The 21,152-nt window shown below is 45.0% G+C and overlaps 1 protein-coding gene across 3 annotated transcripts in view; it reads left to right on the top strand.

Moving 5' to 3' along the window:
- Positions 1 to 21,152, top strand: part of GRIP2 (glutamate receptor interacting protein 2) — a 495,093-nt gene that overhangs the window by 308,472 nt on the left and 165,469 nt on the right. For 2 of the 3 annotated variants that reach the window (XM_030569620.1, XM_030569619.1), the window contains exon 1: positions 14,054 to 14,199. The exons of the other annotated variant lie outside the window; for it this stretch is intronic. In XM_030569620.1, coding sequence (XP_030425480.1) covers positions 14,121 to 14,199 — 79 coding nt within the window. In that variant the 5' untranslated portion in view covers positions 14,054 to 14,120. Of the gene's footprint in view, positions 1 to 14,053; positions 14,200 to 21,152 lie in introns of those variants that run through there. 3 annotated transcript variants of the gene reach the window in all.

Here is a 21,152-nt window from a genome sequence, read left to right as displayed (position 1 = left end):
GGGGAGTGGAGCCCACCATCCCGCTGCTATGATAGTCCAGGCAGTACAGAATCTTTTCTTTAGACATGAAAGGGAGGGGGCTGATGGAGCTCAGCCCCCAGTTGCTGTGATGAAGACTGTTACCAGCCATTCTGTACCATCTACTGGGAATGACCGGGAGTCATTCCTATTTTTACCCAGGCGCCCCCGGCCAGCCTCAGCTGAGGCCAGCCAGGAGCACTCACGGGCTGATGATGACGATGGATAGGAGTCATATTGTACCGTCTGCCACTGGGGAGGGGAGGGGAGGGGAGAGGGTGCTGCTGTTCAGTGCTGCAGCATCGTGTCTACCACCAGCATTCAGTAGACATAGGGTGACATATAAAAAAGTCAAGAAATGATTTTTTTCCCTTTTCTTTCACGGGGGGCGGGGTAGGGGGGGTAAATTGACGAGCTGTACCCTGAACCACCCCGGACAATGTGTTTGACCCTACAGGCATTTGGAGCTTAGCCAATAATGCAAATACTTTTCAGAGACTGCGGGGACTGTGGGACCTCTGATAGAACAGATTTGCCTCCCCGTACAGCAATCAGATCCAGTATCTCCCTTTTGGTCCATGCTGGAGCTCTTTTTGGATTTGGGACTGCATCGCCACCCGTGCTGATCAGAGCTCCACACTGGGCAAATAGGAAATGAAATTCAAAAGTTTGCAGGGCTTTTCCTGTCTACCTGGTCAGTGCATCTGAGTTCAGATTGCTGTCCAGAGCGGTCACAATGGTGCACTGTGGGATACCACCTGGAGGCCAATACTGTCGATTTGCGGCCACACTAACCCTAATCCGATATGGTAATACCGATTTCAGCGCTACTCCTCTCGTTGGGGTGGAGTACAGAAACCAGTTTAAAGAGCCCTTTATATCGATATAAAGGGTCTAGTTGTGTGGACGGGTGCAGCGTTAAATCAGTTTAACGCTGCTAAAATCGGTATAAACACGTAGTGTAGACCAGGCCTTATCTCCGTATTCTCTCTGATTAAGTTCCATTCAGGCGATACAGACTCACTAACCCATCTCATACAGGCCTGCCAATATAACAAGAAATAGGTACAAGATGTGGGTCCAATAGCACAGGCCTTTCTCATCATTGGAGACGCCCTTCCTCACCCCCATGAGTATATCTCCACAGTGATCCTAATTAGAAAACACAACAGTGGGCAATCAGCAAACCTAACAAATACTGCCCTTCTGCATCGAACAGATGTCATAAACAGATAGCTAAGGGTTAACGTCTCTTTCACCTGGAAAGAAGTAATCTGAAACACCTGACCAGAGGACCAATCAGGAAACAAGACTTTTTCAAATCTGGGTGGAGGGAAGTTTGTGTGTGAGTCCTTTGTTCTTGGTCTTGTGCCTATCTCCCTCTCAGCTATGGGAAGGATTTCTCTATTTCCTGCTTTCTAATCTTCTGTTTCCCAGTTGTAAGTACAAAAAGATAGGTTTGTTTTTTTGTAGTTACATGTGTATAGTTGCTGGAGTTTTTTGAATTGTATTCTTTTTAAATAAGGCTGTTTATTCATATTCCTTTTAAGCAATTGACCCTGTATTTGTCACCTTAATACAGAGAGACCATTTTAATATATTTTTCTTTCTTTTTACATAAAGCTTTCTTTTTAAGACCTGTTGGAGTTTTTCTTTAGTGGGGAACTCCAGGGAATTGAGTCTGTGCTCACCAGGGAATTGGTGGGAGGAAGAAGTCAGGGGGAAATCTGTGTGTGTTAGATTTACTAGCCTGACTTTGCATTCCCTCTGGGTGAGGGGGGAAGAGAGATTAGCTCTCGGTACTTCTGTTTTCCAAGGCTGGAAACAAGGAGGGTGGAATCCCTCTGTTTAGATTCACGGAGTTTGCTTCTGTTTATCTCTCCAGGAACCCAGGGAGGGAATACCTGGAAGGGAGAAGGGAAGGGAAATGGTTTATTCCCCTTTGTTGTGAGACTCAAGGAATTTGGGTCTTGGGGTCCCCAGGGAAGGTTTTTGGGGGGACCAGAGTGCCCCAAAACACTCTAATTTTTTGGGTGGTGGCAGCTTTACCAGGTCCAAGCTGGTAACTAATCTTGGAGGTTTTCATGCTAACCCCCATATTTTGGACGCTAAGGTCCAAATCTGGGACTAGGTTATGATATGGTGGCAGCTTTACCAGGTCCAAGCTGGTAACTAAGCTTGGAGGTTTTCATGCTAACCCCCATATTTTGGACGCTAAGGTCCAAATCTGGGACTAGGTTATGACAACAGACCACCTCTTCTTTTGCCCCAGAACTATGGGCAGTGTCTGCTGGGGTTTTTTGGGGGGAGGGGACATTTGACAAATTTACCCTAGAATGAAAAAGTAGGGGGAAAATCATTCCCTCTTCCCTTTCTTCTGACCGAAAAATGATCATTCGAAGTTGCCATAAAAATGAGAAAACTGCAGAATGCAGGTAATTTAAATATCAATGTTATATTCATGTTCCCTCTGCAAAGCGAGAGTCCCTTCCCAGAACAGCTGATCTCTTGTGCATTTTCTTTCTTTGAATTTCCTCTCATGCTTTCTGATTAACTCCTTAATATCCTGAAAACGGCCACTGCTTATGAGCGTCACCAAGCAATAGTTATATTAAAAAAACAAAACAAAGCAGGTCTAACCTGAGAAATTCAGGCACTTGTGCACTCGGAATTCCTGTTCTTTTCTGGCAAGACCAAAAGCCTAAAAACTAGGGGATTAGGATAAAGCCCTTTCTATGTTTAATATTAAACAGTAACCTGATATATGGACTGATTTGAAGAATAAGAAGCAATTCCAGCAGATCTGCTCTGATTATAGTGAATTAAAGTGATTGGAGTGTTCTAGATATTTGTGTGAAATGTTTCATTGGGAAGAAATCAAGAGTCTGGGCTTTTGCCATGCCAAATAATTTCAGATTGTGTGTGTGGGCGCGCGTGCGTGTGTGCTAATGTGTTATTGGCTTCAGGTCATAAGCAGTATAGGGAATGTATTGATAGTTAAAACTGCTGACATTCACAATGGGATCTAGAATCTTTTAGCTCTGGATCAACAGGTCAAATCTGGCCTAGAAGAGCAGCTATTGGTGTCAAGACAGCTCTGTGTGAAATAAGTCAGTAGTGTCAGTCCAACTAGTGCTAGTGTCCACGCTGCACAAAGCTTTGTGATATGCTATAGCTCAATGAAAAGTTTTGGGCTTGAGGCAGGAATTACTTGGCTTGTGCTATACAGGAGGTCAGACTATGTTATCATAATGGTCCCTTCTAGCCATAGAAGCTATGAATCTGTGAACGTACAAGTGCAATTAACGCTACATCCTTCCCTGTACCTCCTTTGGAATTCTGAGCAGAAAGCCAAGGACCGAATGGGCCATGGCGCCTGAGATCCCCTCAAACCACTGCTCTCATCCAAGGTAGGATCCAGTAAGGGAGAGAGGCATGGCTGCTGCTATGCTATACCTCTTCTGTGGAGAAACAGAGGGCTTGAGGCCACCATTTTCAAAGCTGATTTCTAAAGTTAGGCTCCTAAACACATACTTAGGCATCTACCTGTATTGTAAGTGGCCCAATATTTAGAAAAACTGCACACACACCCAATCAGTTGGCAGATCCTCCCTTGGTGCAAATTGTTATGATAAGTCAATGGAGGTATGATAATTTACCTCCAGTGGAGGATCTGCACCCAGGCCACTTTTATCTCAGTGCCTAAATATTGTTTTAGGAGCCCAGCTTTAGACACTGAATGTATGAAAATGTTGGCCTCAGTCACCAGGGTTGCCAGTTCAACACTCATCACTGACACAAAATGTCCATAAGAAAACAGCTGAAATCCTTTCAGAGCTGAAGGAAAAATTGATACCTTAGACATGAAGTTCAGAGGCAGCCCTAGAGGGTCTACTCTCTGTGCATTTTGGTGTCATAGGCAGGCGAGGTCCCAGTTTCGATCTCTCCCTTTCCAGACCTGCAGCGGTTAAGCCTTTGGGAAGAGGACCGGAGGAGCAACTCGTGTCACTGTTGTGCAACTCTGGACCCTGCTTAGAGCAGTTTTGATGGGACCTGGGGGGAGCCCAGTGCAACCACTCTCTACCAGAGGGTGGATTGTCATGATATGACACTTGCGGAGTAAATGGGGCAGAAGAGTGGAAAGTGTGTGCGATGGGGAGCCCCAGAACATCCTTTCCATAGGAAAAATACCTATCCATGTGAGTCAATCATTGCATCGAGTCAAATTCCTGCAGGACACCACAATTACTGATGCAGCAGTCAAAACTCCTTGACACATAGTATGTTTGCAAACAATCAATTTCTCCGAGTCTTTTACTCTAGCCCAGGGTAACGTGATATGGCCAGTTTCCAAGTGTTTCATCGCTTCTTCCCTCAGTAGAGAAGTATCAAATGTTGTTTACTGAATATTCCATTGGTTCTTATTTGGGCTGAAGGCGTCAGTTACCACGAGCAGTCAGGGGATCAGTTTAGCTGCACTGAACTTGTTTTGGTGGCTCAATTCCTCATTTTCAAAGAGAAGTTGCATTTCCACATCAGCTGAACCTTTTGTATGTTGGCCTTTTCTAGCCTGCAGGCTGAAGGAATGCTTGGGAAGGAGATGCCTTCCCTCTCGCACCTCCCCTAACATACACACACACTTCAAGGATAGAAATGGAATGGGGGACATGAAAGTAATTCAGAGAAACAGGGGAGTTTTTAATGTAAATGATGCACCACAGGGGACTTGACCTCATTTTAGATGAGAGGGGGGAGGGGTTGTGTATAGAGAAATGCAAATGATTATGTTAGTGCCTGGTTGAGATTCCACAGCACGGTGCTCCGAAGTCAGGAAGTGAATAAGTAAAGCCTGAATCTGCACCTTTAACTCAGAGCCCGGCCCCCGAAACCTTCCTCCAGTCGAACCCCCTGTCCTGAGCCCCTTGCCGCACCCTGCGCTCTGACCCCCTACCACACCCCTCCTGCACCCCAACCCACTGCCCTGAGCCCCCTGCTGCACCCCACACCACTCCTGCACCCCAATCTCCTTCCCTGAGCCACCTGCTGCACCCTGAACCCGACCCCCTGCCCTGGACCCCCGGCCACACTCCTCCTGTACCCCAACCCACTGCCCTGAGCTCCCTGCTGCACCCCTCCTGCACCCCATCCCCTGCCTTGACCTCCTGCCGCACCCTTCATCCTTCCTGCACCCCATACCCCAATTCCCTGCCCTGAGCCCTTGCCACACCCCATACCCCTCCTGCAGCCCCTGGGGACAGGGAGGGGGTGGAGTGAGGGTGGGGATTTCAGGGAAGGGGTTGGAATGGGGGCAGGGAAGGGGTGTGAAGAGGCAGGGCAGGGGTGGGGCCTCATGGAAGGGGTGGAGTGGGGGCGGGGCCGAGGACGGCGGGGGGAGGTGTCAATAATGTGGCCCTCGGGCCAATGTACTAGTCCTCATGTGGCCCTCGTGGTCATTTGAGTTTGAGACCCCTGATCTAGTCTGACCTCCTGCACAATGCAGGCCTCAGAATCTCACCTACCCACTCCTGTAACAAACCCCTAACCTATGTCTGAGTTACTGAAGTCCTCAAATCGTGGTTTAAAGACCTCAAGGTGCAGAGAATCCTCCAGCAAGTGACTCGTGTCCCACACTGCAAAGGCGAAAAACCTTCAGGGCCTCTGCCAATCTGCCCTGGAGGAAAATTCTTTCCCGACCCCAAATATGGCGATCAGCTAAACCCTGAGCATGTGGGCAAGACTCACCAGCCAGCACCCAAGAAAGAATTCTCTGTAGTAACTCAGATTGCACCCCATCTAACATCCCATCACAGACCACTGGGCATGTTTACCTGCTAATAATCAAAGATCTATTAATTGCCAAAATTAGACTATCCCATCATACCATCCCCTCCATAAACTTATCAAACTTGATCTTGAAGCCAGATATGCCCCTGCTACTCCCCTTGGAAGGCTGTTCCAGAACTTCACTCCTCTAATGGTCCTTGACTTGCAGTAAGACTTGGAATGATACTTGTGCTCCAAAGTCACTTAGATGCTTTTGAAAATCGCACCTTGATTTGAAACACCATCACACACTCAACTGCATTCAAATCAATCTGTCCATCTCAAAAGGATTAAAATGCCAAAATCAAAACAAACAAACAAACCAAAATACCACTCTGAGGGTCTATTTCAGTGGTGCATGTGAATGTACCTTATCAGTAAGTATACAAAGTTACACCGATTATTACAAGTTCCTGTGTGTGGTTAACAGGTGCCCCTTCCATTTGTGGCTCCATGTAGGCAAGTTTAATTTTGCAAAGCCCTTTGGAATCCTTTGAGAAAAAAGCTACTGTATAAACAGATCTCAGTATTTAGACTACTTCTATAGCTACTGGCATGGTGAAGCCCTTCAGAACTATCTGTACAACTGATCTTATTCTCCCTGGTAGGCACAACTATATTTCTGACAGGTGAGGAAAATCTGACAGAAATAGGTCAAATACATTCAGTGAGAATGGCTGTACTTAAGAGATCATCACTCTAAAGTGAAAGGGTAGGACAAGACAGCGGGGCTGTTCCCCCAGTTTGCCGACCAGAATCACTCCTGGCAGGACGGATTGTCCCAACCTAGTATGGTGACTTGATAATGTTTATGAGGTAGTCATGACATAGTGTAGCATAGGTACTAGGGTCAAGAATGGGCACTGGCAGCAGTGTAAAATAATAATGAGAGAAACTCACCAGCTTTATTATGGACTGAGCTGGGAGGTGTCTATCTGTTTATCTATCTAATCATCCCCTACCCATCACCATGGCATCAACCACCAGACTTTTGCAACTAAATCCTGAACTCCCAACCCCTTTTAGCTAGAGACGGAACTGATTCAGCACCATATATCTGGATTTCCCATTCACTCCACCTCATCCCAGACCATTGGAATACAAGGGGTCCCAGATCCCAGCAGCAATCATAACCTCTGTTACAGGAGATTTTTGCATGCCACGCCTCTTTGCTCTGCCACCCCCAAATGCTGATTTAGGCAGGCACTGGTCCAGTTGGAGGGAGCAAGAGATTTCAGTTACTCTATTTGCGTTCCTTCTCCGGCAGGAGAGGGCTGGTGAAATTGAGCTGGTATTTTTTTATTTACAGCCTATCCTCTGGAATTCTGATAGTAAAGTTATTAAAATGAGATGTGTCAGCATATTGAAGAGGGTTGCGGGACTCTTGCATCTTTCATGCAGTTTGATCCAGCTCGGCTTGTTAACACTCAGTTACTTTTGTGATTAATTATTTAATCCTCTCCCTCGGTACCAGGGTATAATAGCAGCCCCTGTTTCTGCTGAGATTCACAGTTCTTCAGTTTTCCTGCGAGTGCTTCATGCCATGTTCAAATGCAAAATGATGACTTCTGTATTCAGGCTCTTAAAGGAACAGTGAGTTATTTTCCTCTTCTCTCCACCGTCCTTGACTGTTGACCGTCATTGCTTTGCTCAGCCTTGTGATGCTGTTGGCTCTTGTAGCCTTTCTTTACTCCCAGGCAGCTGAAGGCGTCAATCAGTTCCAACTAATGCACATAATAAAGTTTGTGGCGCGTGCGCTGAAGAGTTCGGTCCCTGAGTTCTCTGTCAGTAGCAATGTCATCGTTTTCACTATGAGGTGGACTTGCATGCCGCAGAAACATTAGATAGTGTCTGCTCTGACTCCAAATGTAGTCTGGCACGCGAACCACAGACAAGAGGATACGTTGTCAGAGAAGTGACTTTTTTCCAAAAGCCAGACATGTCAACCACCACCTCCCCACACTTTTTTTTGTTGTTGTTGCTATTTCAGATACATTTTGAACGGCTTTCAGTTCAAGTGTCTGTACTCTTTTCCTTGTAGTGGCTCCAGCATTTTTTTTTCTTGTTTTGCTTCACAAGTGCACGTATGCAAGTGATCTTTGTCAGGTTTCAGAGTAGGAGACGTGTTAGTCTGTATCCGCAAAAAGAACAGGAGTACTTGTAGCATGTTAGAGACTAACAAATTTATTTCAGCATGAGCTTTCGTGGGCTACAGCTCACTTCTTTGGATGCACAGAATGGAACACACAGACAGGAGATATTTATACATACAGAGAACATGAAATGGTGGAAGTATGCATACCAACAGGAAGAGTCTAATCAATTGAGATGAGGTATCATCAGCAGGAGAAAAAAAACTTTGGAAGTGATAATTGAGATGACCCATAGAAGGTGTGAGGAGAACTAAACATAGGGAAATAGATTCAATTAGTGTAAAGACCCAACCATTCCCAGTCTCTGTTTAGGCCTGAGTTAATTGTGTCTAATTTGCATATTAATTTGAGGTATGTCTGCACATGAGTCTGTGGGCATGTCTGGGCAAGGCATGGTGAGACCTCAAGGCACTGGTGAGACCTCATCTGGAATACTGTGTGCAGTTCTGGTCTCCCATGTTTAAGAAGGATGAATTTACACTGGAACAGGTTCAGAGAAGGTCTACTAGGATGACCTGAGGAATGGAAAACCTGTCTTATGAAAGGAGACTCAAAGAGCTTGGCTTGTTTAGCCTAACCAAAAGAAGGCTGAGAGGAGATATGATTGCTCTCTATAAATATATCAGAGGAATAAATACCGGGGAGGGAGAGGAATTATTTAAGCTCAGTACTAATGTGGACACAAGAACAAATGGATATAAACTGGCCATCAGGAAGTTTAGACTTGAAATTAGATGAAGGTTTCTAACCATCAGAGGAGTGAAGTTCTGAAACAGCCTTCTAAGGGGAGTAGTGGAGGCAAAAGACATATCTGGCTTCAAGACTAAGCTTGATTAGCTTATAGAGGGGATGGTATGATGGGATAGCCTAATTTTGGCAATTAATTCGTCTTTGACTACTAGCGGTAAATATGCCCAATGGCTTGTTGATGGGATGGGATCTGAGTTACTACAGAGAATTCTTTCCTGGGTGTCTGGCTGGTGAGTCTTGCCCACATGCTCAGGGTTTAGCTGATCGCTAACATATTTGGGATCGGGAAGGAATTTTCCTCCAGGGCAAATTGGCAGAAGCCCTGGGGGGTTTTCGCCTTCCTCTGCAGCATGGGGCACGGGTCACTTGCTGAAAGATTTTCTGCACCTTGAAATATTTAAACCATGATTTTTGAGGACTTCAATAACTCAGACATAGGTTAGGGGTTTGTTATAGAAGTGGATGGGTGAGATTCTGTGGCCTGCATTGTGCAGGAGGTCAGATTAGATGACCATAATCGTCCCTTCTGACCTTAAAGTCTATGATTCTATGATTCTATGAGAACGTATGTGAGTCTCTCTATTCTTTTTGTGTCAATCTGTCGATGCTCAGGTGTCAAACAGCAGTAGATGAATTTAGATGCTATAGGTATGTACTAAAGCGTGTGAGTTTCATACATTGTGTATGTGTGTGCCCGCACACGTGCCAAATTGAGCCTTCATGTAAGTGGGCACAACTCTACTGACTTCAATGGAGTTGCACTTACTGTGTGTATGCAACATAACATTTCCACATCTATACAGCTTTTGCATTTAGTAACAACCCAATAATTAGGAATAAATTAGCCACATTTTCTTAAGGGATTGATTTCCCCGTCCCCGACGCCCTCTGCCTCCCCACCCCAGGCTTTTTATCTGCTATTCTCATTGCAACTTCTTGCTACAGCCTGTCAGTAGTGCTTTGGGTAGTGCTGCAAGAGGGCAGCAGAAGGATTCAGTATCCTAGTCACAAGGGAAGTTTTGTACAAGGGGAAGTATGGTCTAGTGGTTACAGCCCAGAACTAGGCGTTGGGAGATCTGAGTTGTATTTCTACAAGACTCTACTACATGGGACCTTGAGCGGGTCACTTTGTGTTGGGGATAAGAATGCTGACTTCACCCTGCCCCTTCTTAATGTGAGAAACTATGTTTTTTCCTCTGTAGACAATCGACCAGCAATGTCTGGTATGTAGCTGAGAAATCTGTGCCATCAGTAGATTAGAAAAACTACTGAAATTTTTATAAGCCCCTGAGCATTTAAACATTAATTTTCACATTGAAAAGTCTCTCAATATAACAATATTTTCATTTATGAAGTCAAAGTGCTCAGGGCACCATACAATATACAAAAGCAAATTAAAATGCAATAAAATATTTATGGAGACAATAATTTGTGCACTTTTTAACAGTCTTCTAAATAGGACTTACGAAGCTGTTGCACAGAATGTCTATTTTAAATCTGGCCTTAGCCCAGACACAGTTCTGTCAGAGCACTTTGGGTTTTTCTCCCTCCCATGTTCTTAAAAGAAAAAAGAACAATTAAGAGGATGAAAGTATTCACATCCCTAACATATTTTGAGTTTTAAGGTCCCAGTCCTGCAAACACTTATGCATGGGAGGCACCTGTGTGCAGTTAAGCAGACTTGTAAGATCCCAATTTTTCAAATATTTACATATGTGCTTAACTTTAGTACCATGACTAATCCCATTGATTTCAGTGTTTGCAGGATCGGAACCTTAAAGGGCAGTTCTGCTCTGAAAAGAAAACGGGTCTCTCCAGGATTTGTCCACATTGCCAGTAAAATGATTTTTTTATGCAATCTAACTGCTAGGCTGCAAACTCAGCCTGAAATCGGGAAGTCAAGCTGAATTCTTTCTGGCTCATGCATTATCATCATCTGCTCTGGCCCAGCTGAGTAATTTAGAGACATAGTTAATGTAGGCTTGAGGTGGACACCTCTGTGCATCATGGTAATGCTTCTGCAATTGGACCTGAGGCCAGGGCCGGCTTCAGGCACCAGGATCCCAGGCAGGTGCTTGGGGCAGCAATCTGCAAATCTGTGCATTTTTGGCCCCAAGCAGCATGCCGAATTGCCGCCGCAGACAGCGGGGACAGTCCTTATGCCGTTAGGGTGGCACGTGCGTTTCCACGGCGGTGGCAATTCGGCGGCAGCTTCTATGTTCAGCTGTCCGCGGCAGCACAGCTTCTGTCTTCCAGCTGAAGACAAAACTTGCCGCCAAATTGCTGCCGCTGTGGAAATGCGCGTGCTGCCCTAACAGCGCATGGACTGCCCCCGCCGTCCGCGGTGGCAATTCGGTGCACTGCTTGGGGCAGAGAAAACAGTAGAGCCAGTCCTGCCTGAGGCCTTGATCCTGCAAACTCTTCTGTTTGGGTAGATGCATGCACCACTGTGGAGCTCCAGTCACTTCAGTGGGATTCCACTCAGCCTCAGGGATCTGCCTATGTGGGGTAACTCCCATGATATGAATGATTGGTCGTAATGATCATACAAGTATAGGACTGGAAGAGACCTCAAGAAGTCATCTAGTCCAGTCCCCTGCATTCAAGGCAGCACTATATAATAACTAGACCATGATGCACAAGCCAGAAAGAAAAACAGCTGGAAAAAAAATCGTCCATCGGTAAACTGCAAAGTTAAACCCTTGAAGAGACAATAGAGTCCCATGGTGCCAGTTTAATAAAGGCATTTTCCCAAAGAGAACCATATATTAGATTTACAAAAACAAACCTCAGGCAGTAAAGGTTAGGGTTACCTACACCGTGACTTACTATGGGACACAGACTCACTCCCTGATGCTGCACAAACCCAGTTGCAACCCAGTCAATTTCAAGTCACCACAATTAACAATGAAAGAAATCTTTAAAACAGTTTGGAAAACCTCAAAAAAAAAACCAACCCCCATTCACCTCTCCTAGTGGAGCCTTAATATAATTCACAGAGGCAAAGAGCTGAATTAATGTGCTGCTCTTCAGTGGTTTGGTTTGAACTAGCAAATTACTTATAGCTTTGATCCACCACTTGTGAGGTATCTAGTCATCCCAAGCAAGGCAAACAAACGCAAACCACATGCTGTGGCCCCTTTTATAACAATAACCACAGCATCTAAGATTCCAAGCATTAGTAAGTGTAGTTCTATGATGAGGAATTATGAGCCCAGATGAACGTGTTAGGACAAACCTGAACCTTCCTCCCAAATCAGTCCAGATTCTTCTGAGATTTAAAAGTGTTTGAGATGCCTGTATTTCAGGGGGGTTAATGAGCAAACTCTTGGGGCATGTAGGCATTAGACTGCTAGCAGAAGCAGAAAAGAAGTTTATCAGGCAGATGCCTCTTTACCATAGATGCCAAACTTTGATTGCCTTGTTATAAACTATTTCTGTTAGAGTTGCATCCCATTCCTTTTTCAGGCTGGTCTCAGCTTCTACTCCCAGGATGCTTAGCCAGCAGGCAATTCTGTTCCAACCCCTCAGGTCCAGTGCACACACCTATTTCTTTGTAAGCATCTTTATCCATTCGGAAAGAGCAGTTTTGAACAGCAAACTCTGGCCTCCAAGTGGGGATACAAAACACACACCAGGCCCATTTTTCTCTGAACTCTGTGTCTGCTTAAAGGCCCCCAGAGATAAAGATTTTACAGATTTACACTGAAGTGTAGGCCTGGAGGTCAAGCAATGCATCCACAATGGAGCTGTCAGAAATGAGCCATTTGAAAAAATTATAACCCATGTGAAAGCCACAGTGCTCACAAGCTTTCGACAGAGCAGCCAGGTCTGGGGCCAGGGGGTAAGACGCAGGATTTACTGCGGATTCAGGCCTCATAACTCACTTGTCTGGATCAAGGTCTAAAGAGTGTCATTTACTTTACAGTTCCTGGTTATGGCTGGACTTGTCCACTGATGATCTTGGGAGTGCCAAACTTTGATTGCCTTGTTATAAACTATTTGCTGTTTATCCTCCATCCTGGTGCCCTTGGTTGTTCCTTTGGTAAAACTTCCAATGCTCTCAATTAACACAGTCAAAACATCAGTTATGTTCAGGACACACATGCAGTGTTTCCATTCCACTTGATGAAGACTTTGATCATTGTCTCATGTAAAGCGAATTCCCATGTGTTGTGGAAACTGTTCCATGCCACTCTCTCTGGACCTCCTGACACGAAGGAGTGTGGCCAGACCACCTCTGTACTCAACTGTTCCAGTCCACTGGAACAGGTCTGCGGGCAGCCGCCTGCCAGTTAGAGTAGCCTTCGAGCTTCTCTTGTTATGCTCAGCTCCCCGGACCCATACTGTCACTTTTACCCCTGCTGCCTGCAACTCAAATGCAGCTAAGAATCTGTGTCACTAAGTCTGCTTTAGTGTCTGGTCACCAGTTAGCATCCACCAGAGGCTGGTGATGTGATTTTTCCTGTTGGGAATTCTCTAAAGGGGAGGAGATTGTAAGATACACTGTGCAATTGAGGTGCCTGAAAATGATATAAAGGGAAAGGTTCATGAAGGAGATGCCACAAGCTCTTAATTCTGCTATGTAACAGAGGGGCATTGTAGAGAACTGGCTAGTATGCGCACAGATGTATGCATGTACACCACTCCCCTCTACTGCATGGAATCAGAACTGCTCTGAAGTGTGTCATAGACCCTTTACTGCTCACCGTGCCTCTCATTAGGTCACATGGTAGGGGCCTCTGATTTTTGAAGTAGGAGACTCTGCATGTAACTTCTGCAAAGTTCTGAATGGTCAACTGTTTGTCACCCTGTGGTGCTGTAGGCAGCCTCTCACTACGTGAGGGGCTTGAAACATACGATGGAGCCCACCCATCCCCTCCTCCAGACACTACCAACTAATTGCACAGGGAGAAAACTAAGGCAGCTTTCTTCTCAGTAAGCCTGTGCTTCTAATGCCAGGTTTGGTAAGTGAGACATGAAATCCAGCTTCACAGACAGATTTCCAGCTGGCGGCTACCTGACCTTTTCATTCCCACCCTCTTTGCAAAGCATCTTGGCAGCTGGGAGGTATCCCCAGAAATAGCTAAATAGACCCTGTGCTATTTCAACCTCACACTGATCCCCAAGAAAGAGTTAATTACAGTCTTTTCCTCTCGCTCAAAGGTGGCTGGGTATTATCATCAGAGCTGTAATTATTCATGCTAATTGCTTATTTGGAAAGGGAGAGAGAATGCGGAGAGAGAAGAAATTATTTTAGCAGATCAGACCAGATGCACTTCATTAAGCCTGGCCTGAGGAGCCTTGACGGGAGGTGGAAAGAGCCTGGGGATGCTGGAGTGGTGGTAACTGAGTAGAGTGGATCACATCTGGCTAATGCTGCTACCTCCTCTGGGGCTGAAGAAGAAGAGCATGCACTTCTTGCAGACCTTCCTCCGTGGGAGGGCACTAGGAGGTAACTGTGCTCTTGGTTGCAGTTTTCATTTGTTTTATGGCTTCATTAATCCTGTTCTGTGAGGGACCTGGGTGGGCTGCTAAATGCTTGTCCATGGCTTGTATTTGAATTGTGCTGCTGATTCCTCCTAGAGATGCGTGTGCCTCACATACTGTTAGGTGGTGGTGCTTTATTAACCAAGGGAGAACTTTACCTTCTCTTGGCTGCCTGGAAACTGACACGCTGGTTGAGTTAACTGGGGTGGAGTGGGATCTGTGTACAAGGTTATCACTCTTTTTTTTTTTAGGGTGTGTCTCTTGTGGGCTTTGTAATATCAAAAGATGATTTCCACTGGGAGATCCTTTTTTTTTGTGTGTGTGTAAATAGCACTGGATTTAAATTGTGTTGCTTAATAACACAAGGCTTTTCCTTTTGAAAAGCTGCCCACTAGCTGTTTAGAGGTAGCAGGGTGGCAAAAATTTATCATCACCTGGGTGGAGTTGATTGGAAGTTGCTTTTCTAGTAGGGAGTAGTTTTGTCAATGCTACTGAATGTAGAAGCAGTGTCTGGAGCATGCCTGTGTCTGCTCTTGGGACAATGACAGTGGTGTATCATTTGTAGTAATGGGCATAAGGGCAGAGGCTGGCTTACTTTGAAATGCCCATCCTTAAGAGTCAAAGGGAATTGAACCAGAACTAAAGCATGAGCCTCTATGGTTTGAGCTGAAGCACAGCGTGGGCTTCACTTGCACTTTGAGTGCAGTGCTATTAAAATACTTGGCACTTTCCTATTCCCATTGCTGTAACACTGCAGAACAGTCACTGAAAAGTTCAGCATTGAACTCCCTGCGGCTTTGATAATGCAAGACTCCTTTTTTGTTAATGCCTGGTGTGGTGAGAAGTAGGGCTCAGAGTTGGTAAGACCTAAACTTGCAGACTGAAGTTGAAAGAATTCTCCAAAAGGCTCCCGTGACTTTTCCCTGCCACCTGCCTTTCACGATGGTAGCCACATGCTGCACGAGCCATCAGCTTTAAAAATGAAGGACGGCTCTTCTTTCTGGAGGCTTAAAATATTACCCTTGTCACTTTAACATCCAAGCTCTGGCGTGACTTGCCATAATTATGTTTTTAATGTGCTGTATAATCTTTTTATCTGGATGTTTTACTACTTAGATTATACAGACTTTCTGCACTTGCACTCTAGCTGCGATACTAATTCATTTCCTGCAAGGTGGGGGGGGGGGGTGCAGAGCTAACCCTGGGGTCCCTGTTCACTCTGTCAATCTACTAGAAGGGGGTACAGAAAGAGAAGGGGGTGATTTCCCTGTCTAATCAAAGCCAGGGTTTGGTTCTGTAAGGCTATTACACAGGTTTAGATCGCCTGTGTGACAGTACAGCACTCTCTAGCAAGCCTTCAGCCCAGCTGCTGATGGCCATTTAAGTTTCAGTGCCCTGTGGCTTACTAGGAATGCTTGGCACCCAAAAAGCCTGTGTAACCAGTTTTGACAGGGGCTGTAACTTTACCAGCATGGTTGCCCCAGCTTGAATCTGAGGTTGGGAGGTCTTCAATGGATGGCTCTAAAAGACTGTCTCCAGTGTTCACTTTGCATAGCAGTCACTCGCTCCATATGAGCCCTGCTAGCTCGGGATGATGCTGTACTATCTGTCGGCAGAAAAACAGTGAAAATTGGAGGACAGTGGGTTCACTGTTGCTCAAAGTTGAATTCCGTGCCCATATGGCTGAGCATGTTAGTAAAAGAGACTTTGCTTTTGTCTTTGCTGTGCCAAAGCAATGGCCTTTGGTAAGCTAGCTGCACCTTGACTGTTTGCAAGGCACAACGTTCTCATCCCATCGCTTCATGTGTCTTCCTTGACCCTATCTTGATGGCTATGGTTATGGCTTCTGCAGTTCTGTCCCCAATCAAGCTAACTGTTTGGGTAATTTGGGAGGTTTCTGGATTTAATCAGTGGGCATGCATAACTGCTTCCCTTCTACAGAATTTTATAACTCTCTCAGACCTACTGCATAGCTCCTAGCTCAGGCGCGGCTAGTAAGGAACGTTCTATTTGTCTGCATGCTGATATAGTGAGCTTTCATTGTACTGCTGCTACTAACACCCAATTCCCTTATTCTAACCGCTATCATTTATCTTTGGGATGAGAGCAAGTTTTCTGCAAAGAGCTGGTGAGCCAACTTCTGCCCTTGATTACCTCCCGGCAAGCTCCCATTGGAGTCGCTGGAGGCTGTGAGGGTATAAATGGGTACAGAATTTAGTCTTTGTTCCCCTTCTTGTAATCAGTGTCTCACTTCAGCGTGTAAATTAATATTCTGGTAGGGAAAGGAGCCCTCTTCCTAATTACAGGACTACCTAGATCAATTTAGCTAAGGCTTGTACTGAAACATATTGGCCATTGTCAGAAGGTGGTTATTGGCCCAATTGTAACAGTATAGAAAGTACTGATTGTACCAGACCAGTGGTCTATGTCATCTAATCCTGAACTTCCTCGGGATGAATCACAAGCACCCATAGTGGGCATCTGCAAGCATCATTGGTGTGCAAAAATCAGCAGTGGTATTGCCCCCTCCCCCCCAAATAATGAAATGAAATGCCTTAAAACTCCCTGACTCTGAGGGTACAGGACAAGAGATAATGCTTTACTTTCAGCTTGGCCAAATTCAATTCTATGCCTCAGAAAAGGCAGCCACACCTAGGGAGATTTCCATGTAGCCTCATTTTGGCTGAGGTTAAATGGTAAAAGACGCACATGAGGGCTTGGGTAGTTTAGAGGAAGATGAGGTAGATGGTTTGTGTATGTTTTTGGTTGAGGGTGTAAGTAGAATCAGAACTGCAGGCCATGAAATGTGGTAGTTCCAGATGCTGGCAGCAGTTGGATGTTAAGTATTTGCTCAGTGCTGCTTGACCATTCCTCATACTAGTGTTGCTATTAATGTGTGGGTGTGGTGGTGGTGTTTTTTTAAAGGACTCCGGTTTACCTCCACTCACGCAGCGATACCTGATGTGTTACAGGCCCCTCTCTGGAGTGATAGCCCTAGACTTCAGAGCTTTACGTCAAGCTGTAGCAATTTATGCTTTTTAGCTCTGAAGGTCCCTGATTCAGTCCCTGATGTGTCCACCCAGATGGTGGCTGTCTCATCTCCCTGGCAAATTATTTGCATCGCATGTTTGGTTATAGAAAAGCTTTGTGCTAAAGAAATGAAGTTCTCAGCCCCCATCATGGGATTAGTCCTGATCTATTGCAGTTTGAGATCAGAAATGGGGTAGACTAGGAGCTCTAGACTCTTGGCTGAAATCACATTTCCTATTAACCAGCATTGCCTGTTCAATTCAGAGAACCTATTGCTGATTTTGAAAAATAAAGAGACTACCAAGCCTCCTCAATTAATGGTTCTAAACTGATTTTAAAAAGTGTGGGTGACAAGTTGCATGATGGATGGCATCCTTGTTGAGGGAAGCAATCAGTTTATCCACAGAACCAGTACAGCACTGGCAGCTGATGATGGAAGCTTCCTCTAGCCAGCATAGTGTTTGTCAATCCTGCTCTGAAGGGGTCAAAGCTAGGGGTGAGAAGGTAGCCCTGATTCTATGGCCCAATCAGTACTAAGTACTCTGCAAGTGACACCCGGTCAACTTCATGTAGGAACTAACTGGATGACAACCAACACCCATTCTATGATGCTGAACAGTTGATGGATGATGATGCCTTCTGCATCATGCTTCTGTAATGCCTTTCATTGCAAACATTAGTTCGTACTTTAAATGCTGAGGGGCAGGGGCTGTCTTCTTTTTTTTTTTATGTGAGGATGATGTCTAGCACAATGGAGCCCCCACTGGTCTCTTGGCATTGCCACAATGTTCATCAGACTACTCTAATCTCCTGACATCCCATTCTAGGGATGAGTAAAAAGAATGTAGAGCACGACTCTTGCAAGTCACATAGAAAACCAGAGCAGAACCAGGTAAAGAACTCAGGAGTGCTGACTTTCAGCATCTGGGTCTAACCACTAAACAGGTCTCCCTTCTTCATTTATTATTGACCTGGGCCGGATTGAGTACTAACCGAGAGAAATACAGAAACAAATGTATAGGAGTAGATTGGTCTGAACAGACTCAGGGGGGCTGTGATCTTAGTCTCTTCCATAAGCACTAGCCAGCCTTTCAGGTGATTGCTGTGGGAAAGACGTTTTGATGGAACTAAGTGGTGTGGTTGGTTTTTTATTTTTGTTTTACTTTCCATCCATCTTCCTGATTCATTTAGTTGATGGTATGAGAAAGGAACCAAGATCTGTCGTCAGAATGAAGCAGCTTTGGGAAAAGTCACATCTCCAGGCTATACTGAGTGTTTGGGCAGTCCTGTAATCTTCCTCCTTTTTCCTGACAAAATATATTAATTGGAAGGCAACATCAGTCAGTGCTTATTGAATTTGACAGACGTGGGACTATGCTAATTCATGAAGCTGCTCTGGCTGTATGTGTGCATTCTGTCTTTCTCCCCCGCCCCCCTTTTTTTTAAGGGGCCAAGATGGCTGGCAGGCAGCTATTTCTGAGAGAGAAATCAGACTGACAAATATCAGGAAAAGCTGACTTGCAAATCAAGGGCTTTAATATAGGCAAGTTCTATGCAAAATTAGTCCACTTCTCAGGAAAATGTCCATGCTCTAGCTGCCTAGTCAGTCAAGTTGAGAGAAGTGTGTTGGCCAACAGCCAAATGACTCTCACAGGGGAGCAAATGTAAATCAGAACTAGAAACAAATGTTCCTCTCTCTTGCTCTTAACAGCGAGCCTGATCCCAAGCCCGCTGAGGTCAATGGAAGGATTCCTATTGACTTAAGAAAGCTTTGCACTGGGCCTGAATTTCTTACGATTGAAACTTGATTTTGGCTGTGAAATTGCAGGGAGCTAATTTGTTGAACACGCTGAATGCTGCTGAGTCAATGTGTGCCCCAAAGAAGAACTCTGTCTCAGCAGTTTCCCATGTGAATGGCTTTCCCTGGCACTGTACCTGTGGCCATGTCTTGAGGATGAGCTATCAGCTTTCCAGCTCTTGGGATTTCATCTTGTTCCACAAGAAAATGGGGTTGATGATGATGGTGATATTCCCTTCCCCAATGATCAGAAGATACAATTATTGTGTGTGTGGCTTTAACCTCCTCCCATCATAACCCATGGGATTTGGCCTGTTTACTACTTGTGAGGCTTAACTTTAAGTAGTAATAATACTTGGCTCTTATATTGCACTTTGCATCGGTGGATCTCAAAGTGCTTCTTAGTCTGTAATGTATGGGAGGCAGGGAAAGAGTATTAGCCCCATTTTGTAGAAGGGTCACACACAAGCTAAATGGCTTGTCCAAAGTCACATGGAAGACTTGTGGGAGAATAAGGAATTGGACCCAGGGCCTGCAATGTCTTAAGTTAGGGCCCTAACCACTGGCCTATCTTGCCTCTCATGAAAGAAGTCTCTGACTTGGGTTGCATCTCTTGTATATTTTTTTCATAAGGCTCCCACTATTTGAATTTTTTTTTCCCTTCAAGACCCAGTTTCTGGAGTCATGTGACTGCATGAGTCTAGGGTTGGGGGTGGACGAGTTTAAGTAAATTTCTACAACGAGGAGGGCTAGAGGCAGGCTTGACAATGTGACCCCAGTGCCTTCTAAAGGCTCAGAAACCAGACAAATAAAAGGAACACAATTTATAATCTCTTAAACATCTCATGATATTAAAGCCAATCTTATGACATCTGAGGGCTTGACCCATGATTTTTTTTTTTGAGGGATTTGAGGGGGAGAGGGGAAATAGTGCTGCATATTTGTCTTTGAAACCTTATTTTTTCTATTACAAGGCTTTTTTTCCCCTGCATTCTTTCTTGCAGAAAATTGTCCAGCAGCCTATTTGAACTGGTAGGATATGCTTTCTACTCTTGCTTCATGTGCATGTCTGTATAATATATACTTCTGGGTTTCTTAGTTTCCCCTCACTATTTCGGTGGCACCTACCTTCCTTCAGCACAGCCAAATGATACTGCAGCCTGACTTTGGAGGGATGTTTAAAACAAAAAATAAATCTTAACCCTCACTTTAATAGCGTTAGCCATTTAAGAAGGGATGTTGTAGACTTATGCTATCCGAAATGAAGGCGCACACTGCTCCCTAGTGAATCCTTGGGTACTGCAATGAGACAGGCTTCTGTAAGAAATACACCACACCACTTTCTTTTGTACGCTACCAGACTCAGGTCTTTAGTATCATACTGATTCGTCCAGAGATGTGAATAAATGAAAAGGTGAAGTTATCTCCCATACGCTTTCTTAGGAGGGAAATTGCCTTGCAAATAGTGGGGGGGGCAGGGGGTTGTTTTATTTCTTTGTTCTTCAGCCAGGCCTTGTCCTTGACTAGACAGTATCAGTTTAAAATAGTGGGGGGTTTAAGTGATTGCGATTGCATTTCCTGTAACGCAAGAATAGAAGATATTGCTCCTGGGGAAAGCCTCCTTCAGAGAAGACAGAAGGAAAGCTGATGCACAGAGGTTAACTTGTCATTGATTTGAATAGCGGGTAGGTAGCCTAAAGCTGCAAAACCTGCTTGTGTACTTCAGGTAAGGGGTGAGATACTGCTTGTTCTAACTAACAGCTAAATTTTCCTTGTTAGCCTCTGATTGCACCCTGTGAGTTGGGGTGTATGTGCTTGCAAAGGGCACAAGGGACTGGGGAATCTCTCTTAATGTGGATTCCCATTACAACAAAATTTGTTTCCTCGAGCCGTATTCCAAGAGGGACAAGAATTGTGTTGTCTCACTGTCAGGGTACGTCTACACTACGGGATTATTCCGATTTTACATAAACTGGTTTTGTAAAACAGATTGTATAAAGTCGAGTGCACGCAGCCACACTAAGCACATTAATTCGGCAGTGTGCATCCATGGTCTGAGGCTAGCATCGATTTCTGGAGTGTTGCACTGT

The sequence above is a fragment of the Gopherus evgoodei genome, chromosome 7 (genome assembly GCF_007399415.2).
Source record: "Gopherus evgoodei ecotype Sinaloan lineage chromosome 7, rGopEvg1_v1.p, whole genome shotgun sequence".
Classification (NCBI taxonomy): Eukaryota; Metazoa; Chordata; order Testudines; family Testudinidae; genus Gopherus; species Gopherus evgoodei.
This window is presented reverse-complemented; position numbering and strand designations above follow the sequence as displayed.